Source organism: Lipotes vexillifer, unplaced genomic scaffold (genome assembly GCF_000442215.2).
Source record: "Lipotes vexillifer unplaced genomic scaffold, Lipotes_vexillifer_v1.1 scaffold231, whole genome shotgun sequence".
Classification (NCBI taxonomy): domain Eukaryota; kingdom Metazoa; phylum Chordata; class Mammalia; order Artiodactyla; family Lipotidae; genus Lipotes; species Lipotes vexillifer.
This window is the reverse complement of record NW_006791822.1, coordinates 2,844,566-2,867,263: the sequence shown is the minus strand read 5'-3', so window position 1 is coordinate 2,867,263 and position 22,698 is coordinate 2,844,566. Positions and strand designations below refer to the sequence as shown.

General features: G+C 36.7%; 1 protein-coding gene across 2 annotated transcripts in view; it reads right to left on the bottom strand.

The window, feature by feature from the left end:
* PDE5A (phosphodiesterase 5A) overlaps positions 1-22,698 on the bottom strand; it is a 145,998-nt gene that overhangs the window by 51,717 nt on the left and 71,583 nt on the right. For both annotated transcript variants that reach the window (XM_007464845.1, XM_007464846.1), the window contains exons 6-9: positions 21,458-21,595; positions 19,102-19,169; positions 10,545-10,653; positions 9,025-9,112 (exon numbers count right to left, since the gene is read on the bottom strand). In XM_007464845.1, coding sequence (XP_007464907.1) covers positions 9,025-9,112; positions 10,545-10,653; positions 19,102-19,169; positions 21,458-21,595 — 403 coding nt within the window. The remainder of the gene's footprint in view (positions 1-9,024; positions 9,113-10,544; positions 10,654-19,101; positions 19,170-21,457; positions 21,596-22,698) is intronic.

Below are 22,698 nucleotides of genomic sequence, written 5' to 3'. Positions count from 1 at the left end.
GGGCCCCAGCCGCTCCGCGGCATGTGGGATCTTCCCGAAACGGGGCACAACCCCGCGTCTCCTGCATCGGCAGGCGGACTCTCAAGCACTGCGCCACCAGGGAAGCCCTGCCTTTCAATTTTTACTAAAGTTTTCTCCTAGTTGATGGCCATTTTTCATAACCAAGATTTTTCTTCTTATCACTGCATAAGATTGACTGCATGTATGGGAAGGAAAAGACAACCCAGAGGGGTTGAGACGTGGCCATCAGGCAGTCTGCTGGGCCTGGGACCGAGGTAAGGAACTCTTTCCTGGACAGCGGTTCAAATCTGGGCCTCAGCCAACAGTCATTGAATGAATATATTAAGTGGTATTAACTAATACCTCAGGAATTGAAAGGTACTAAAATGGCATGTTAAGTGTACAAGTAGGAAGAGTTGGCTGTAACAACCACAGCTCAGGGCAGAACAGCTAAGGTGTGTCTGTGTCACAATCCACCTCTATAGATACAGACACGCAGACACAGAGTTACGCTCAGGGCAAGAAAAGGGGTAAAGACAAATTATCCCTTTAGGAATATAATTTAATCCTTCTTTGAAAGCAGTCACATATATACAGCATTCAAGACAATCCTGTTGATCTCTTTACACCCTTCATAAAATTTAATTCTATCAAACAAAAATACCCAAGTCGGAAAAAAAAGGAAGCTATGAAGAAGAAAAAGGTTCATAACAAATAAATAGGGTTCTTTGAGAAAATGTAAAGCTTGGGCCCGTTTACAGATGGTTTTCACAACTTATTCATTAAAGATCTGGAAGAGTGGATAAAGAGTACAAAAATGAAATTTAAAACTGGTCCTTTGAAATGCCACATCTACTAGTAAGCCATATAAAATCAGAATCACTTACATATAAAAACAAAGTAGTTATTGCAGAACCAAAAATAAAACAAAATCACTCAACGAAAACCAGTAACTATATACAAAAATAAAATAAAGCATTCAAAAATATATTAGGAGAAAACCAAGAAGTACAGTTAGATAGCAAAATATCAGTGTTAATATTAGAGTTCACAAAGTACTTGTACAGACATTATTTCACACGGTCATCACAGCATCTCTGAGAGCTAGTTGGCACTGAAGGCATCTCTGGAAATTATGCTGAAGGGACTAGACAGTTTCTAAACACACACTTATGTTTCCTTTTCTATAATTCCAGGGATCAGATGTTGTTACCAACCACAGTTTTCCTTCTGGCCTCTTGGCAGAGCAGGGGGTTAATTCTTATATCCTACTTGTGGTCTCCTGTCCTCTCTCCTGCACGACATGGGCTCCAAAATTAGCATCCTGTCTTGTAAATGTGTAAGACTTACCCTTATACCCTTGTCACCTACCTTGTAAATAATTTTTTCGCACTTGTTATTTGTCAATTATCTTAACTTAGGGAGTTTTTTGGTTGTAGAAAAGATTTCATTTCTCAAGTAACTAAAACAGTTATCTTTTAAGTTTTCAACTATAGTGTCTTGCTTTTAAAAGAAGCTTCTCCATTTTAAAATTACATACAAACCTGTATTTTCCTCTGGCACTTTTACAGATTCATTCTATCACATTTAATCTTTTAATTCTACTTAATTTTTTCCCTAAATTGCTACTGGATTCTTGCAAAACATAAATAGTTATCCATTCTTTAATAATTTGAATTGTCACCTTAAATAATAAATTCATACTTATTTCAACTATGTACTTTTTTCACATTTAAATGTTATGAAATCAGTATGCATCCTAATCAATTGCTTGTCATTATGTAATTGATATCATTTTTTCCTTTCTTAAAGATATATAAAATGGTGTCTTTCAACCAATGGCATCTTAGAAACAATGAAATATACTCTATTATGCACAATAACACAACTGTTATATCAGACTTGGGTCTGCATTTAGACTTTCTACTGTGTTCCATCAATCTTGCCATCTCTTCTAGCACACATATAATACTTTTAATAATGTTACTTACACAGCATTATTTTAATTTCTGACAAGGCAATTCTCTATCCATCAACTCTGATTATTTGATTATTTTTATGCTATTCTTCCAGATGAATTTTATATATGTTGGTCAAGAACTCCTCTACCCCCTGAAAAAAAATCTTATGAGGACATGTATTAAAATTGATATAAATCTGATCTGCAAAAAGTTAACATCTTAAATAATAGATTCTTATCGTCAGGAAATGTTATATTAGTTCACTTACTTAAAGATAACTTAAAGACTTTCAAGTTATCTAGTAGACTTTTATAGTTTTCCTCATATAGATGTTCCTATTTCTGACCAAGTTTATTCCGTGTTACTGTTGTAAACGGGATGCTTTTTCCATTATTATTTTCTAACAAATTTGTCTTGGCTTGTAAGAAAGTTATTTTCTTTTAATAATTGGATAGCCAGGAACTTCTGCAAGTCTCTTTTTAGATAGGTACTTTCAGCTGATTCTTTTAGGTTTTTTCATTCAACAATCATATCATTTTGTAAGTTATTTTGCCTTTGCCTTTTCCATGCCTCACCTTATTTCATCCTTTCCTGTCCTCTGATTGCTTTGGTAAGAATTTACTTTGGGGAAGAGTTGTTTTGTTTTGTTTTGTTAGTGACTTTAAAAATATAACTTTCTATGAAAAAAAATTTAACATCTTTATTGGAGTGTAATTGCTTCACAATGTTAAGTTTCTGCTGTATAACAAAGTGAATCAGCTATATGTATACATATAGCCCTATATCCCCTCCCTCTTGTGTCTCCCTCCCACCCTCCCTACCCCACCCCTCTAGGTGGTCACAAAGCACCAGCTGATCTCCCTGTGCTATGCGGCTGCTTCCCACTAGCTAGCTATTTTACATTTGGTAGTGTATATATATATGTCCATGACACTCTCTCACTTCGTCCCAGCTTACCCTTCCCACTCCCCATGTCCTCAAGTCCATTCACTACATCTGCATCTTTATTCCTGTCCTGCCCCTAAGTTCGTCAGAACCATTTTTTTTTAAAGATTCCATATATATGTGTTAGCATACGGTATTCGTTTTTCTCTTTCTGACTTACTTCACTCTGTATGGCAGATTCTAGGTCCATCCACCTCACTTCGTTTCATTTTATGGCTGAGTAATATTCCATTGTATATATGTGCCACATCTTCTTTATCCATTCATCTGTCGATGGATACTTAGGTTGCTTCCATGACCTGGCTATTGTAACTATTGCTGCAGTGAACATTGGGGTGCATGTGTCTTTTTGAATTATGGTTTTCTCTGGGTATATGCCCAGGAGTGGGATTGCTGGGTCATACGGTAGTTCTATTTTTCGGTTTTTAAGGAACCTCCATACAGTTCTCCATAGTGGCTGTATCGATTTACATTCCCACCAACAGTGCAAGAGGGTTCCCTTTTCTCCACACCCTCTTCTATGAAAAATTTTAAACTCTCCTTCTGTTAGTATTGGTTATTACCAATTTTTATAGAATTTCTCCATTTCATCAAAACATATTATTTTTTTGGTACATTGTATCATCTAACATCTTTTAAAGTTTCTTCTGTATCTGTAATTACATTTCCTTTCTCATTCCTATTTGTGTTTCTTTTATTTCCCTCATTATCTGTGTTTATTATTATTGTGTTTGCCCATTATCTTGTTTTACTATCCCCTCTCATTTCATAAATTTATCTTTTCAATTTCTTTGCTCGCTTTCTTCCTATTTATTTGTTTACTTTGGGGGCAGCATAGAGGGTGAGAAAGAGAAAGGTGCTGTCTTTCTAATTTCTTCAGCTGAACACTTAGTTCAAATAACTTCATTATGTCCTAATTAATAATGGCAAAATATTTAAAGCTATATAACTCCTATATATATAGCTTTGACCTTGTACCTTGAGTTTTTATGTTAAATTGATACAACCACTAATTTTCTAAAATGTTATACTTTCATTTTGACTTTTGATTTCTTCTTTGTCATTTGGGAGAATGTTTTTCAGTTTCTAAGTGAGCTTTTTCCTTCCAATGTATCCTTTTATTACACATTTCTAGTTTTAATGCACTGTGATCCATGACAGTGGTTGTCAATTCTACTTTTCAGAAATGACTAAGTTTGTGTTGTATGTGTGTGTATCACTAATATTTGTAAATTTCTGATGAATATTTGATAGGAATTTGTGTTTTTAAATTATGAAATATAAAATTAAATATTTATATGCCAATTAAATCCATTTCATTTTCTGTATTAATCAATTCTAATGTTTCCTTATATTTTCCTGTACTTTAACATTCTATGAAAAGGGTACTATAGACTCTCACTATGATTACCGTTTTGTCTAATTCTCCGTGTATTTTTAATAGCTTTGGTTTTCATATGTCAATGATGTTATTTATTTATATAAGCATTTATGACAATTACACTTTCCTCTGTGAATTTAACTTAATCAGTGCAAAGTGATTCTGTATATTATATGTTTTTACCTTAAAATTTACATTGTCTGATATTGATATTGTTATCTCTACTCAAATTTTTCCCATTCTGTGTAAAATGTATTCTTACAAATAATATATTCTTCCTATCTTCTAGAAATTCCTCAATGTTTCTGGTCCAATAAAGGTAAGCATCTCTGTTTTCCAGGGCTACTGTGAGGTTTCTCTTATTTTTCTATTTCTTCAATCAGTTCTTGAAACTATAATCCTTATATTTATTTTTATTTTATAGATTTTCACTTTTATAATTTCAAGCTATAATCTCCTAGTTTTATTTTTTTCTCATTTTCTTCCCATTATTACTGTCCCTACAGCCTTATTTCCTGGCACTTCTTATCACTAATCATAATTAACAATTCTTTAATTGGGAAAAACTGTATACTTTAAGCAATATAAGCAGTATGTACCATGGACGACACTGCACAGTCTAATTATATTTGCATTAGGAAAATCCTAGCAAATATTTTTAAAAACAAATGAATAGTTAGTGATATTGCCAAATGATATAATTTAATATGAAAAATAAAATTAAGAAGTCAAATTTAAACTTACATAATTTTACAATGTTTACTTATGCCTTGGGATCATATTGCAACACATAGATAAGCAGAGCATTAGGACGGTAATCAGTTTAGAAAATATATTCAGTTAGAAATACATATTCCCCTCTCATACTTCACTGTCAAACAACGTGTGGTATAACACTATGATTTTTACTACTTTTTCACTAAAAAAAAAAAAGATGAAAATGTAAGCTATTTAAAGTGGAGATGTTCTCAACAATATTTTTTGGATGGGAATGGAACTAATTTCTTCAAAATATGCCCTGAAATTGACATGGAAAATATGCATAAGAATTTCTAGTAAATATGATATGAGAAAAAGGCAAATTTAGTCTAATAAATAGGGGATATAATTGGTTAAAATAAGTGAATTTGAATGAGGAAGTATTTTCTTAATAGTGTTGAAAACAAAGTGGTGGAAACACTCTGTGTTAGCCAGAGCACTGAGAAAACATCTTATATGAAAAAATACCTCAGGGAATACATTTGGTGATACAACAGGCCCCATACTGGTCTAATGTCTATAATTTCATCTAATTGTCAGTAATGGGGAAAAAAAGGAAGGGAAAGAAGATTACCAAAAACACATGGGCCCGTCTGTCTTTCTGCATGGAAACTCTGTGGGGATTCTGTATTAGAATTACATACTAGCAGAATCTGGTCTGTGACATGTAAGAAAAATTATCTATGGCCATGATATTTTCCATGCTGCATCTGTGAGTACAAAGTATAGTTGAGATGTCAAATTCTCTGTTTTGTCACACTTATAAAGACAGCAGGGAACACTGGAAATATTCCCTCTTGAAATTAACCTGAAAATGCCCCCCCAGAAACCCCACCAGGGAAATCATTTTTTCTTTTCTTTCTTTTTATTGGCAGGGAATCTTTCCTTTCCAAAGACAACATTTACTTACTTTTGACTCTGTTATCAAGCAGGGTGACACAAAATGTATGCCAAGAGAAGTCTGATTATTTCAACTGGTATTTCTTTCTTTGTTCACTTGTCTGAAACAGTGACAGGAACACAGAATGTGGATTCTGAAGGGATCTGAAAGGTTGGTTAGTTGAATTATGTGGCCATAACCTTTTTTTTTTTTTTAATAAATTTATTTATTTATGGCTGCGTTGGCTCTTGTTGTGCACGGGCTTTCTCTAGCTGCGGCAAGCGGGGGCTACTCTCCCTTGAGGTACACGGTCTTCTCACTGTGGTGGCTTCTTGTGTTGTGGAGCATGGGCCCTAGGCGTGTGGGCTTCAGTAGCTGTGGCACAAGGGCTCAGTAGTTGTGGCTCGCGGGGTCTAGAGCGCAGGCTCAGTAGCTCTGCAGCATGTGGGATCTTCCCGGACCAGGGCTCGAAGCCCATAACCTTTTTTTTTTTTTTTTTCGCGGTACGCGGGCCTCTCACTGTTGTGGCCTCTCCCGTTGCGGAGCACAGGCTCCGGACACGCAGGCCCAGCGGTCATGGCTCACGGGCCCAGCCGCTCCGCGGCACGTGGGATCCCCCCAGACCGGGGCACGAACCCGCGTCCCCCGCACTGGCAGGCGGACTCTCAACCACTGCGCCACCAGGGAAGCACCCATAACCTTTTAAATGCTTAAAGGGAGAGTGGAGCCAGCCGCATGTTGTGAGCCCTATTCCCATCCAGGGACCTTTGCACTTCCCTCAAATCCTCTTACTTATCACATGTGTAAAGTGATGAAAAAGCCTGATGTATAACTTCCTTCAGCCACTCCCCATTCCCAGTTATTCCAAAGAGATGCTGCTGAGAAAAAGCGATGATGTGCCTTGATGTGGCAAGTTGTCACTCTGTCCTCCTCCTTATCAGAACTTATTAGTAAATGATGCATCGCTTCTGGAATCCATTTCACATTTTCAAAGGTCAAAGGCAGCTTGTGGTAAGCTCTATATTTATATCAAAAAGCATTTTAAAGAAGTATAACATGGGAGATTGGGATTGACATAAATACACTAATATGTATAAAATAGATAACTAATAAGAACCTGCTGTAAAAAAAATAAAATAAAATTCAAAAAAAATTTTAAAAAAGGAAGCATAACATTTATAATGTAGTTTTCACCTAACTCCTAGAATATAAAATTTTATATCCTAAACATTTATGTAGTTTCATATTGTAGGGCACCCTTGTCAGTTTTCTTCTGTTGTTTATGTTAGAGATCTGATCGGTGATAATCTTGAAAAAAGAGCTGACATATGGATTCACTAGGCTCTACTTTTTTCTCTGAGAGCTGAGAAGCGTGCAGGTGATGAATAGCCTTCAGGGAATCGCCAGGCTGGCTTCCAAGAGGCTTTATGAGGCAATGCACTGGAGTCAGCAAGCCCAGCCCTGTAGGGTTACAAACTAGTTTACCATGCTGAGGACAGATCCCACTCTCTGGGGTAGAGAACAGTACCTAAGTTCACAAGACTGATTTATAAAACCAGAATGGTATCAATGTCCAGCAAGAAATGGATCTGTCCCAGGAACCCGAGTACGCGCACCTGCAACTCAGCCCATTGCCTCAAGCCCAGTTCACCGATTTACAATAAGAAACAACTGGCAAAGCGAGCAATGTATTCGAGAGGATATGAAGAATGCATTCTCTTCCTATGAGTTAACATATCTTGGAAAGAAAATAATCAGAACAAGGGAAGTCAGACTGGTGGGTTGTTTAATGGCATAAGCCCGTGTATCCATCTCACAGTGAGGACGCATGCCAGCAAACGGACTGGAATCACCGAGCAGTACCAGCTACAACCTGCTGCATCCATCGCCACGCAAGTGCTGGCCTTGCCAAGTGGTCAGCATACCCTATACACTGCTACAACCTTCTTCGTCCATCTCCACGTGAGAGGCAAAGGTTCCCTGACAACTGCACACAACTGGAGAGGCACTTTCAATATCTGTCCTTTTTTCCTCCCATTTTCATGAATGATTCCCCCCCACCCCTGCACCTTTCTGACCAACACTCTTTTTTTTTTTTTTTTTTTTTTTTTTTTTTTTGCCGTATGTGGGCCTCTCACTGTTGTGGCCTCTCCCATTGTGGAGCACAGGCTCCGGACGAGCAGGCTCAACGGCCATGGCTCACGGGCCCAGCCGCTCCACGGCATGTGGGATCCTCCCAGACCGGGGCACGAACCCGTATCCCCTGCATCGGCAGGCGGACTCTCAACCACTGCGCCACCAGGGAAGCCCCAACACTCTTAATTACAGTCAAATCTTACAACCTGGAAACTCATCAGAATTTTTAAGGTAAATTTATATAGCTAAGCCTTGCTCCATTAGGGTTTTTATTTAAAAGTTTAGCCTCTGTTCCAAGCTCTTGGGAGAAATATTTAACAGTTCAGACTGTTTTCACAGTGTCAATCACGCACGATTGGCATATAAAACCTAACATTTTCTGTTCTACGTTTAATATAACCTGCAATGCCAAGAAATAAATATGTCGATAATAGGAAACATCATCTCATTTTTCTGAGAATGCCTCCTTCCATCATTCCTGCAGTAGACATATTTTACTAACCTTCATGTAACAATGTAAACTCCCTGAGGCAGGGGTTTTTTGCTTGTTCACTGACTTATCCCAAGTGCCTAAAGCAGCGGAATGTTCAATGAATACAACCTACAATCTAAACCATGTATTCAAAAAATAAAAACCAGAAACCAAGAAGTAAGGCCCTGAAACAATATACATCATCTACTTGATCTCTCTGTTTGCTAACTTTCAACATGTCATTCTTAAACCAAACTTCTGTTGAAACAGGATTACAATTACCAAAATACATCATAGTTAATAAGATATTTAAGAAATGTTTGTTGACATTTATCAATATAAAATTATTTCAAAATTCTTTTATCATTCCAATTTTTATCTTTTTTTCAAACGTTTTAGTCTTTAAATTTACACTTGAAAGAAAGAAGTTTCTGAGAATACATGTTTTTCTTTAATAAGTGCAGAGTAGAGGTCAACAAAAAGGCTTTACCTATCACTTTATTCTTCTTTCCATTTTTTATAGGCGTACAAAGCAAACTTCTAATGCACTGCTGTTTTACATTTCCTGTGTTTTCATTCTAAACAAAAACAAAAACAAGACAGCTAAATATTATGAGAAGATGTTTGTCCATTAGATGCTATAGAAACTATATTGGACCTCGGAAGCTGCTAATATATTCATCTTTTATTAGCTGGAGATAACATCAGAGTGCAGAAAATGTACAAATTATAATAAAGTTCACATAAATGTACTATAAAGCAATTAGTCTTTACATTATTAAAAATACTAAATATCCTATTTTCTTAAAAAATTTTTTTTCATATTTTCCATTTTATTTACCCGTATTTCTTTTATTTTCCATTTTAAACTCTCCAAGCAGCTTACAGTAATAGTAAGCAAAGTATTTATTCAGTTTCTACTATCCCTGTGTAGTGGATGTCTGAAATAACTTAACAAGAGGGGCAGAAGTCAAAAGCATTACTCCACCTAGGATTCTACATGTTACAAATTTGTCCTTGTGTAGTCTTCCCACTGTTAATCTATTGCCCATATTGCTAGAGTTCTAAAAAGGTCTCCTAGGTAGGCAAATAACAAAGTCAAGGCAGCTGCCTCAAACTGCAATGCTTTTCTGAAGTTAGATGAGAAAAAATACTAGAATTCAAAGTTTTCAGTGTCTGAGAAACTGACCCTTGTAGCTTTGCTCTCAAGGAAAACAGATACTCAGTTTTCCATAGAGCTGTTCACTGCGGTAGATTACCAATTACAGGCATTTAAGCCATATGAAACTTAATTGTTGAGGGTAAACTCAAGAACTCCAGCCATACTATCTAAAGAATGTCATTAAGTAGGTAATAGTTAAATTACCTCAAAATTAGTTTATGATAGTTCATTAATACATGTTTAAAAAACTAATAAAAGTACAGAGAAAAATACTCAAACACAGCTGATAACCTCTCAACAGACGTTATAAGCTGTTTTATTCTCCTTCCTCAGATCACGGAAAGCACAGATCACTCCCAAAGAGCCAATTCTAGGGCCAGTCCTTCAGTTACGAGTAACTAGTTTGGGACTTCCCTGGTGACACAGTGGTTAAGAGTCCACCTGCCAATACAGGGGACACGGGTTCAAGCCCTGGCCCGGGAGGATCCCACATGCCTCGGAGCAACTAAGCCCATGTGCCACAACTACTGAGCCTGTGCTCTGGAGCCTGCGAGCCACAACTACTGAGCCCACGTGCCCCAACTACTGAAGCCCGCATGCCTAGAGCCCGTGCTCTGCAACAAGAAAACCCACAACAATGAGAAGCCCGCACACCGCAATGAGGAATAGCCCCCGCTCACTGCAACTAGAGAAAGCTCACACAAAGCAATGAAGACCCAACGCAGCCAAAAATCAATCAATAAATAAATTTAAAAAATTTAAAAAAAAAAAAAAAGAGTAACTAGTTTAAGTGCAGATCTGATAGGAAAACAGCTTTCAAGCTCCAAGTCTAAAATTGGGTTACTTACTGTCCAGGGAAATCTTTTATCTTTACTGACATCTGGGATATTAAGTGGTTCCATAGTATTTTTGACATACTGAGCATACATGTAATTGATTCTGTTCGCATCACGTTCCCTGTGGAGATAACAGAGATGAGTTCTTTCTGTGCAGTGAAAAAACCCAGGCAAAACAGAGTCAAATAGATGATTATAAGAGAAACATAACAGTCGTAAATTATAGAGCAAAGTGTATATCTTAATTGGAAAATGCAGCTTTAAACATATTTGATGATTTACAACTTTGGTAGTTACTATAACTGAAATGCTTTGAACAAACAAAGACCCACAATTTTTCAGCTATCTAAAACAAGTTTAAAATGTCATTAAGTAATCTTATTACCACTGTTAATGGACATGTTGATTTTTGTGCTGTTTAAAATCCATATGAATTTTCCCTATGTCTTATTTTCTCATCAGATTATAGAATGACTAAAGTCTAGTGTCTGTTTTTACTTCTTCAGTTATTTATTTAGTCTATCCATTCCAATAAAACAATCTTTTACACATTTCAGACCAAGGGAAAAATCGAGCAGGCCTCGAAGAATTTTATTAAGCTCTTCTCTCTTCTTTTTTCTGCTTAAAATTGAAAAAAAATTTTTTGAACTTACAACATTTCCCCAGTTTCTTGCTTAACAGGTTGAACATAAAAGGTTAACCTGATGTCACAGGGTTCATAAGTGTAGTGCCAGTAATGGAGTTGGGAAAACAGAACAGAACGCATCTTTTCATCAGGAAACTTCCTATGTTCCTTGGTGATGGGGATGAATTCCGCAAAGAGGGTCAAGTTACAGAAATTTACTCCAGCCATAAGTATGTGCCTGTATTAACTGTAAGATCACTAACTGAAGAAAATAGGAAAGCCTAACAGTGGGAGACGTTTCAAAATAAAATATGTGCCTCAGGAAAAATGTCCACTTGGTCTGAGTTCTCCGAGTGCTAATCTTTTCCTGTCTTCCATCCTTCTCACTCAGCCTGCCAAACTGCTTCTAGAACAGTGGTTTCAAATGATATTCCCAATCACTGTGATTCCACCAAGATTCCTGAAGTCATGGCCTCATTCCTGGCCAAGATAATTGAGTCTTTCCTTTCTTTGCTGTACATTTTAGGTTAAGCGTAATTTGGTCAAATCAGGTACTGACCGTTATGTCCAGTATTACATACAAGTGATCAAGAATGAAAGGGAAATGACAATAGTAACACAGGAATACATGAACTTCAGACTGAACATTTTCTGAGCCTAGATTGATAATGTGGGAAGGCATGCAAAATGTCAGACACATCAGACCTAGGACATTCCTGGGTTTCTATTTCATACATATTATTTGGGTAGAATCCCAAGAAAAGGTTATAAGTGTAGGATTTAGGTTAACAAAACTATTTTAAAACCACAAATATTTCATGGACAGCAAAAGTCTCATGAAAAGAAAACAAAAAACTACAGTAAAGATAAGAAAAATGAAAAGGTAGTTACAGAGAGAAAGAAATACACTGGAGAGGGTATCTTTGTCCAAACCTCTTTTAAAATGATGATGATAATGATGATGATGATGATGATGATGACGACTTTTATTGTTCTTATCACCATCATTATGTCAACAGTGGGAGACGGATGAAACCCAAATAGTTAAGCAACTTGCCAGAGATCATAAATTCAGATGTATAGGCATTGATACAGAGAAGCAGAAGTATTAAAATTACTTTTAAATCAATATAAACCTAACTCTTTTTTCAGTTCCCTGAAAATTTTAAGTTTTCCTGATGGTTACTTTAGTGAAAAATTAGTATTAGCTTTATTAAGGTTATGTGATAGCATCTTATTTCTCACTCTGTAAAAAGTGCTAATAAATTCTTACTTCCTCCCCTCAATGACAACAGACTGAGCACTTCGTCCGTGAGAGGCACCCTTAGCATCATGGCGAGACAAACTTCTAGAGGTCAGTAGCTGTCATAAGGCGCTTGTAATCTAGTAGAGGACTGTGACAGAGAATGAATAATAATACAACGTCTAGTTGCATGTCCTCTTTGAGCAGAGTCTAGTGCAGAAGCCCCCAGCTGTCCCTCAATAACTCCTCTCCCTTTCTCTTTATCTAGACACATGGCCGCTGGGGATAAAGACTACATTTATCAGCCACCCTAGTGGCTTGGGATCATCATGTGACTAAGTTCTAGGCAACAGGATGTAAGTTCTAGGCAACAGGAAATGTGACTGCTTCTAGAAAGCTTACCTAAAAGGCAGCTGATGTGTGCTCTCTGCCCCTTCTTTCCCTGTCCCCCATCCTACCATTTGAAACGTGGATATGAAGGCTGGAGCTGCATCCTGGACCCTGAAGGGAAGGGCCACTCCCTAGAGATGCAGAGTAGAAAGCGTGCAGGTACCTGGGTCCCTGAGGCCTTTGTAGAACAGAGCAGCAACACAGAGCCTGAACTGCCTGCCTCTGGGTCTTTACAGGAGAGAGTCGTAATATTGCATTCTTATTTAAGCGAGTTTTACTTTGGGTTTTTATGATTCACACTCAAACCTAATCCTGACTAATACAATTGGTAACAATGAAAGCACCACATGTGGAGAAGATGAACAGATAACCCCTTGGTGGAGCGGCTTGGAGAAGACGGGGTATTAGGGAAATGTGCAAAAGGCTGGTAAGATTTAAGGATGCATAGAAAGACGTCAAGAATGAAAAGGAGGGGGAGAAACAGTATAAAAACATTGCTGAAATGGAAGAGTTCTAGGTATATTTGGGAAACAGCTACAGATTGTTAGGAATAAAGTGATGGTTTCAGGCTGAAGATGTTAGGACAGGTAGTGGATGATTTTGAAAGTGCAATGCAAAGGGATAGGATCTTTCTTTAAATAACAGGAATATTCTGGTAGCCTTGCAAATGTGCCTCGCAGGTCTGCAACTGCAGGAGACCTAAATGACCGGTGTCTCTAGTCACTGTGCTCTGAAACCCAGGACTGTGTTTGTACTGCAGACACACTTCCCAGGGCTGCTCCTGGAAAAAGATGGAGCACACACAGCATGGACACTAAGGTAGCCCAGGCTTGGGAGACCCAGGATGATTCTGACAGGAGGCTTTGGCTGCCTAAGACACTTTCACACAATGCTCTTTCCTTCTTTGCCCTCTCTTTCACTCTGGGTCAGACTTGTGACCCAGACTTGTCAGACTTGTGACCCAGAGCTCACGGCTCTCTCATCCCCTCCCAGCTCCCTCCCCCTTTACTCTCACATGGGGTTCCCCTAATAAATGTCTTACACATTTAATCTAGTCTTGGCATCTGCTTCTTGGAAGGCCTGGGCTAACTCAGACCTCTAAGGTTTTTTTGCACAGCAGATATCAAGGGGGGTGTACGTGAGTACATCCTTGGGAAGACAGTCATGGACACGAAGCTTGGAAACACTGAGAAATTTCTGTGCTTTTAGATGTAAATGGGAATCACTTCAGGTTATGTGAACCAAAGACAGAAAAACACATCAAAGAGACACAGAAATACTAACACTTACGGACTACTTACTATGTGCTCGAAATTTCCTGAAGCATTTTATGTGCATTAACTCATTTGGTCCTTTCTACAATCCTGCCATCAGTATCTCCATTTTACAGATGAAGAAACTGAGGCTTTGAGAGGTTAAATAATTCACACAAAGCACTATAGCTAGTAAGTGGTGGAACTTAAGTTTAAATACAATCAGTCTGATTTCAGAGTCTATACTCTTACACTCTGTATCTACCATTTTTAAAAGTAGTAAAAACCTTTCTACTATTTAAAAAATAGTGTTACTGTATTTAACTATAATTGTCTTCCAATATAGTTATAACTAGTAAGTATTAACTAGTCTATGTATTCCAAGAAAGTGAGCTTAAAGGAGTAACTCTATGTATTTGTCATTTTATGACAAAATGTGCATTTAAAATTAACATGAAGTTAACTGATATGGAATTATAGCACTAAAATACCTATTTCTTAAAATTAAGAGCTAACATAAACTGTACCCCATCACACTCACTTTTTCCTTTGAATCGAAGCATAGAAACTCAAAAACCTCCCACCATCTGGAAATGAGCTTCCCTTCTGAATTCTTAGGTGACCCAAACTCCAACAGTTTACTGTGCTTTATCCCAGTGATGATATGATTCTAACAATTATGTGTAATGTTCACCCTGAATATTTTTTATTTTTACACTTAACATTTCAGAACTGTCTTCAATAAATTATTTTAATTTATAAAAGGTAATTAGTGGGTTGGTTGGAAAAGTACCAAACTGATACATAACTGCCTAAAAAGGATGATTTGCTTACTGCTAACATCATCAAATTGCCTAGCACTTCATCTCATGGAAGAATGTTTGGATTGACAAAGTGTGTAATAATGAGAATTGGAGAGGCCTAAATTCTATCAATAAGCAATTTTAGAAACATAATACAAAATCTGCTGGCCAAGTGTCAATACCAGTTAGTCCTTCAAAAAGCTGAAGTTACTAAACACCATTTTAATTCGGAGTTTTCACAAAATTAAGCCTGAAATCTAAATTTATTAAAATAAAACCATATTTACATCACTAAGAGGACTTTAATTGCATCATTATAATAAAGGCTAACTATTAGCTAATGTAAGGCACTGGTGTTGAATAATTTTCATTACTGAAGTCAGTTAATCAATCAGTTTAAATGATCCATGTAAATTAGTCTCTTTTAAGGTAACCACACTGACCTATTTATCCTTTATAAAACAATCTTTATACTAAGACTGTCTTGGTATAATTTTAAAAAGTGGAAAGATATCTTCCATTTTTCCTACAGAGAGGGAACGTGATATTCATCAGAAACAAAGTAAAAGTGCTAACAAAAGATCAAGATGAAAAATAAATAAATAAATAAATATTAAGACTTAAATAGATATATAGTAGGACCTCAGTTTTTTTTTAATGCATATTGACCAGTAGAGGTCACTATCATACCAAGTCACGGGCTTGTTCAGCTATCAGAGAAATAAGAGGACTTGTCTGACTTCACAACAAAAATCAAACGTGAATACATAAAATAAAATTACACAGGCAATATGCTGCTACACAAATATTCAAAGGTAAATGTAGATAATTCATCATTTTATATAAATATTTTTCTTTTTGGCCATGCTGCACGGCTTGCAGGATCTTAGCTCCCTGACCAGGGATCAAACCCAGGCCCCAACGGTGAAAGTGCTGAGTCCTAACCACTGGACCGCCGGGGAATTCCCATCATTTTATACATTTAATATGCATTATCATACTGATTTTCCTACTGTCCTCTGGATATATGTAAATTCATAAATATACATGTATATATTTCTTTTTTATTTGTCTATATAGCAATTTATTATTTATGCAAGCCAAAAAGTAAAATAATCAAATATTTACATGTTTAGAAGCTTTCTAAAATGTTCTTTATAAAAAGCAACAAAAATGTATGGTATCATAAAATCAAAATAGTATCTATTAATGCTCCTCCTAAGAATAAGACTTCATAACTGACCTAGGCAGTATAGCCCAATACCAGTATTTAAGAAAGATACATACATACTCTCCAGGACATGTGCATATTATCACATATTCAAAAAGGATTCAATTTCAACTAAAACAATGTCAAATGTGCCAGAAAATATTCACACAGAAGCTTAGAAAAGAATAGATGTGGAGACGGGATATAAACTTCAGTTCATAGCCAGCAATGCCAAGAAGGAAATAAAGATCAGCTATTCTGTTCTAACTTTGTGAACCAAAAACTCCAGTGTAGCAGAAAAATCTCTGGGTACAGATACCATGGTTTATGTACCCTGACTACCCATCCCACGCCCAAGTCACCAGTCAAGGCCTAAGTCAGGTGTACCTTCTGAGTCAAACCCATTCCCCATCTGCCCCCAAGTTACATTTGCTCCTTTGCTAATTCCTGAAATTCTTTTAATAGAAGAAAAGGTCTTTCATATTGTTAAAATAATCATATTGTTAAAATAATAGTCTTGAAATAATGAGTTTTGATTTAAATATAATCACTTAAACTAACAACTCTAAATCACTGTAGTCAACAGTTTCTCCATCTTGATGGGGAACACGGAAGAGGACAGGAAATGCAAGAAAAGATAAGAGGAGAAGAGAGGAAAGGGTACAGAAGGCAGAAGACAGCTTCTGCAGACCTCACACTGATCCATGGGGTCAGTCTTAATTAGGAGGGTCGGAACAAAACCAGTCTGTGCACTTAAGTATTTTGTTCTTGCAGTTGCAAACTCAGGCAGTTCTGCTTTATATGATCTACAGAGATGATTTTCATTTTACTTTGTTTCCAAGTTTTTATCACAAACATTTTCTTCCAATTTTTTATGATGAACTTTTGAAATACATAAGAAAGTTGAAAGTAAAATGAATATCCTATTCCTAGATTCAACAATTTTTAATGTTTTGCCACATGTGCTATATCTATATATGTATGTGCAAACATTTATTTGTTTAAATACATTAATTTAGATATATTTACTTATTTATTTTTGGCTGAGCCATATTTTATTTTATTTTTTGTTGGGAATTTTTAATTGAAGTACCGTTGATTTACAACGTCATGTTAGTCTGAGGCGCACAGCACAGTGATTCCGTTACACATATACATACATATGTATAACTGTTTCTTTTCCCTTTTTCAGATTCTTTCCCCTTATAGCTTATGACAAAATATCGAGTATAGGCCCCTGTGTTACGCAGTAGATCCTTGCTGGTTATCTATTTTATATTTAGTAGCATGTATATGTTAGTCCCGACCTTCTAATTTATCACCCCCGCCCCTGCCCTGGCAGACCATTTTAAACTAAGGTGCAGACACCATAACACTCCATCCTTAAATACACCAGCCTGAATCTCCTAAAAATAAGAACATTCTCCTACTAACCACAATATCTTCCTAATTCCAAAGAAAAGGTACCAATAATTCCCCACCAACACCTAGTATCCAGTCCATATTCAGATTTCCAACTGGCTTAACAAATGTCTTTGATAGCTATTTGTTTTTAACCAGGATCTAATCAAGCTTCACATACTGCATTTGGCTGTTAAGTCTGAGAACAGTCCCTGCCTCCATTTTATTCAATGACATTGACTTTTTTTTTTTAAATTAATTAATTAATTAATTTATGGCTGTGTTGGGTCTTCGTTTCTGTGCGAGGGCTTTCTCTAGTTGCGGCAAGCGGGGCCACTCTTCATCACGGTGCGCAGTCTCTCTTGTTGCGGAGCGCAGGCTCCTCACGGGCCCAGCCGCTCCGCGGCATGTGGGGTCTTCCCAGACCAGGGCTCGAACCCGTGTCCCCTGCATTAGCAGGCAGATTCTCAACCACTGCACCACCAGGGAAGCCCGTCAATGACTGACTTTTTGAAGAGACCAGGCCAGTTATCCTACAGAATGTTCTATAGTTTAGATTTGCACAGAGGTTATTTTTAAAGTATCAGCACCAAGGAGCTTGGTTACTGAGGACATTACTAACTGTGGCATCATTCACTTACATGAAATAATTCTCTGATAAGTCAACTGAAGAGTAAAAAATCTGGAACTTTAATGTCAAACAGTAAAGCTAAAATAATGTTCTATTTCCATGATCATATGAGGCTTTTCAGTTATAATCTCAATAATTAGGAGTAATATAAATTGACACAATTTTAGGGAGTGAAATAATTTGAAACAAATGAATAAGGAATAATGTGATAAAACCAGCATTATGCCCAAGAATTCCTGACGCTTCACCCTGGCAGACTTATATTCCTTAGACTATCTTATTGCTTAAGCAAAAACCACCACTGTTTTGCTAAGGGTGCAAAAGGAAATATGACAAGAACACTTGGTAATTTACTCTAAATCCTTTTTAAAATTCTTCAGAAAGCAAATATACAATTGGGCCAGTAACAAGTATAACCTTGATATGTTAATACTTTCTATTGTTTCTGCGTACCAGTTAACAACAACCAAAAAATTAATACTAATTTTAAAATTTAAAAAAAAAAAACATGAAAAAGAAATGAACTACAATAGAGATCTGGTCTGATTCTAGCCATAGGGTACATGTATTGGTGTGACTGAGATCACAGGCTTCCTTCTGGTGTTAGTTAAATCCTATGGCTGATTCCAAAGCAGAATAGACTCATAGAAAAAAATGTGTTCAGAAGTCTGTCAAATTTCCAGTGAGGGTCTAATATGCAATGAAAAAATATAATTGAAATATAGTACTTGTGGGTCTTAAATGAGTCAGTTCACAAAACACACTGTACCCAGGCCTATACTAATTGTGACACCATTCACTCTATGAAAGAATTCTCCAACATGTCAAATGCTGTGGAAAAAACCCTGGACATACAACATCAAATAGTAAAGTATTTTCACAAATGAAATTATCTGTGGGAGGAAAAAAGCAGCCGTAGCTTCTATGCCTTAAATTAAATAGGTCGTGAAATAACTATGTAGCCAGAATTACATACTTGTGATAAAGACAGACAGATAATTAAGTTTTCTTACCTTGTTAAAGTATCTGACGATTTTTCTAATTCTTCACACTCCATGTGAAACACACTAGAAAAAGAATCCTGAAAACAGAGCAACGACACAGACTGAGAAGTAAGTTTGAGAATGTAATGAAAACTATCTAAATACAGACATATGAGCCTGTGGAAATGACTGAAGACACCAATCCTCGCTCAATTTCTTTTCACTTTTTCAGACAAAACTGATCTAAGCACTCACGACATCCTCAAGTCTACCTCCTATTACTTAGAACATGATGCTGTTGTTTCTGATACTGACTTGCAAAAATGCTTATTTGAGTTTTTGTTCTTCTGCCAGCTGTTAATAAATAATTAGCTTCAAATTTTCTCTATATTTATTCAAAATCCTCAAGTTTTAGCTTTTATGCATTAAATTGATTGCTATTGTTGGGTCTTTTTGAAAAGACACCTAATTCAGTAATATTTTATGAGATCACTAAATTATGAAGATTTTAACAACATAGAGAAGTTTTCTGTTTTTTTTTTTTTTTTTGCGGTACACGGGCCTCTCACTGTTGTGGTCTCTCCCGTTGCGGAGCACAGTCTCCAGATGCGGAGGCCCAGCGGCCATGGCTCACGGGCCCAGCCGCTCCGCGGCATGTGGGATCCTCCCGGGCACGAACCCGTGTCCCCTGCATCGGCAGGCGGACTCTCAACCCCTGCACCACCAGGGAAGCCCGAGAAGCATTTTTGAAGTTAAATTAAAAAGCAAAATACACATTTGAACCCATACTATATTTACAACTGAATAAAAAATTAGAAGGAAACACAAATAAAACAATGATATCAGTTTAATTTGGGGACAGAAGAACTAAGTGCATTTCTTTTCTTGTTCACATTTGGATTTTTGCTCATGTGTTGAAATATTTTTAATCAAAAAATAATTACAGTATAAATGAACATCAAGTCACTTAATTGCTACACCCACCAAATTAAGTCATTAAAAAGCGAACAAAAATATTAATGGGCATACTGCTGAGCTATATTTTAAAGCAACACTGATACCAGTCAATTGCTGCCATGATAGGGTTAACTGGATGAGCTGAATGTTAATTAAAGTGATATTTAAATTGTCTAAAAAAAAGGAGTGCCCTTATGTATAACTTTCAAAAATTAAATGCCAAAGAGCAGGTCACAGAGCAAAAATGATAAATTGACGTACTGCATTAAAGAGTTCTGACCTGAACTTTAAAAGGATAGTTACAATCTTGTAATTATCTCTATATTAAGGAGTTTATAACTGATTGAAAATATTAAATAATATCCATGAGAATACTATCCCATAGCATAGTGAATTCTTATTTGATTTCCTGTTAACAAGAATCAGACACACACACACACACACACACACACACACACGATGGCTCGGATAATGTTGCATCACACAGTACGGTCTTACTATCTAATAAAATAATTAAAAATTTAAAATACAAGTTTTAAATATCTTTTATTATTCTACTTCCCAAAAAGCCATCAATTCAGATATCATATGTGGACTGTAATTGACTTTATACACTTGAGAATTCCCATTCTTTTTCCTAACCCACCAATGAAGAGCCTGTTCTCAGGGTCTAAATGAAAAAGGAAGCAAACAACTACATCAAAAAGAAATATACCAAAAACAGTGGTTCATTGGTTGAGAAGGAAAAGAAACTGCATAAAAGAAAACAACCTTGGGCTAAAGGTCCTGATGCTAACAGCAAACTCAGTTGGCCTGTCTAGAAGTAACCAGCACTGTATGAGAACACTCCATCTTTCCACACACATCCTGTCTCTTTACATTACAAATCAATGGCTTGAAATCTACCAATCAGAACAGTTTAGTGGCCTTCCACGGTGGGTAAAGAATTTGGGACTAATAGGTACCTTTAGCAGCATTGCCTCCATTGGGCCATGCCTTTTGGTTTCTACATAATCGCTGGTAAAAAGAAATTTTTATAGCCAACCCATTCAGAAGGTGGTCTACCTGTTCATAGCAAGAGAGCACAACGATTCTCAACCAAAAAAGGTCTGCACACTGTAGTGACAATGTATTTCTCCAACAAGGTAGTGTAGCCATTGACAAAAGCAACACACTGACATTACCAATGGTAACTGTAATACTTAGTGGAGGGTCAACAAGGTGAAAGGGTGCACTGAAGGCATCCTGCAACCTCACCTCTACCCCTTTTCAACCAGAACAGCTCACACTTGGATTGGCTTTACATAAACAACCATATTCAGCTGGATTTGAGAGAGAGTTCTGAGGCCAACCTGAGGTTTAAAGCAGTGTTTTAAGGAATATAAATTTTTGTCTTTCTAAAAATAAAAAAGTCATACTCTGTACTCACGGAGCAATCTTCATCCACTATGAAAATGGTGCATTTCTGCACCTGCATGAAAGAGATAATAGTGGCAGCTATTTTCTTTAGAATTACTTCTAATGATTGTTGTTCTTCAAAAATTAGGCTAGCAAGGTCAAGCAGCACCTAGACAAAAGAATTAAGAGCTTACTATTAGTAACTGTTTGTAATTATTAATACAATCATTTATATGGGTTGTAAGTTGTTTACACATAATCTAACAAGTTACAACCAAGTTGCCATTCAAGTGTTAAATACATAAGTCTCTGCTTACTAACAAAATTTCCCTGTTGATTGTTAGTACAATTAGTACACTGGTTACGATCACAGACTCTGAAGCCAAAGCCAACCGTTTTTAATCCCAGCTTCCCCTCCTGCAAGCTTTGTGATCTAGGGCAAGTTTCTTGAAAATGGAGATAATAATAGTACCAAAATCATGGAGCTGTTGTGAGGACTAAATAAGTTAACATTTATAAAGCATTTTGAACAGTGTCTGATACATAAAATACACTGTTGTTTCTGGTGATCCAAACTTCTGAGATCAACATTTATCAACATTGCCAATATTTTCACAGAGCACAGCAAATATTGTCCAAAATAAAGTCTTAAGAGTTCCTTTTGTGTTCTTCCTGATAATTCCTCTTTTCTTTACTTACACAGGATTTCATCTAGTCTCACAAAGTATTTGTGCAAGGAGTGGGGGAGAAAGGGTATTATAGAAAATTTATTGGAGGTGATACTATCCTTGCTGAGGCCTGAAAAATGAGCACAAATTGTTCAGGTTAAGTGGGGAAGGAAAATATCTCAATCAAAAAGAACTGAATTGAGAGAAAGTAGCATATTGCAAGTTTTGATCAAATTTTATGAGAATATAGAGCGTAAAGAGGAGAACTAGGGAGATGAAATTGCAGAGGTAAGTGAAGAAAGAACCTCAAAAGCCCTATCTTCTTTTCAAGCAGTTTGGACTGTGATGGATTGCAGGAGAGAAGTGACAAGAATCACAAGTATGTTTGTAAAAATGAGGACTGGATTAATGGGTGGCAAAAATGGAGCAGGGAGACGTCAGGAAGATGCTGAAGTTGAAGTCCGCGGAAGGTCCACAGTCTAACATAAGTTCTAAACAGAGAAATTAAAGGGTGGGGGAGATGAATTATCAAAGAGATAATGAAGGGCTTCCCTGGTGGTGCAGTGGTTGAGAGTCCGCCTGCCGATGCAGGGGACGCGGGTTT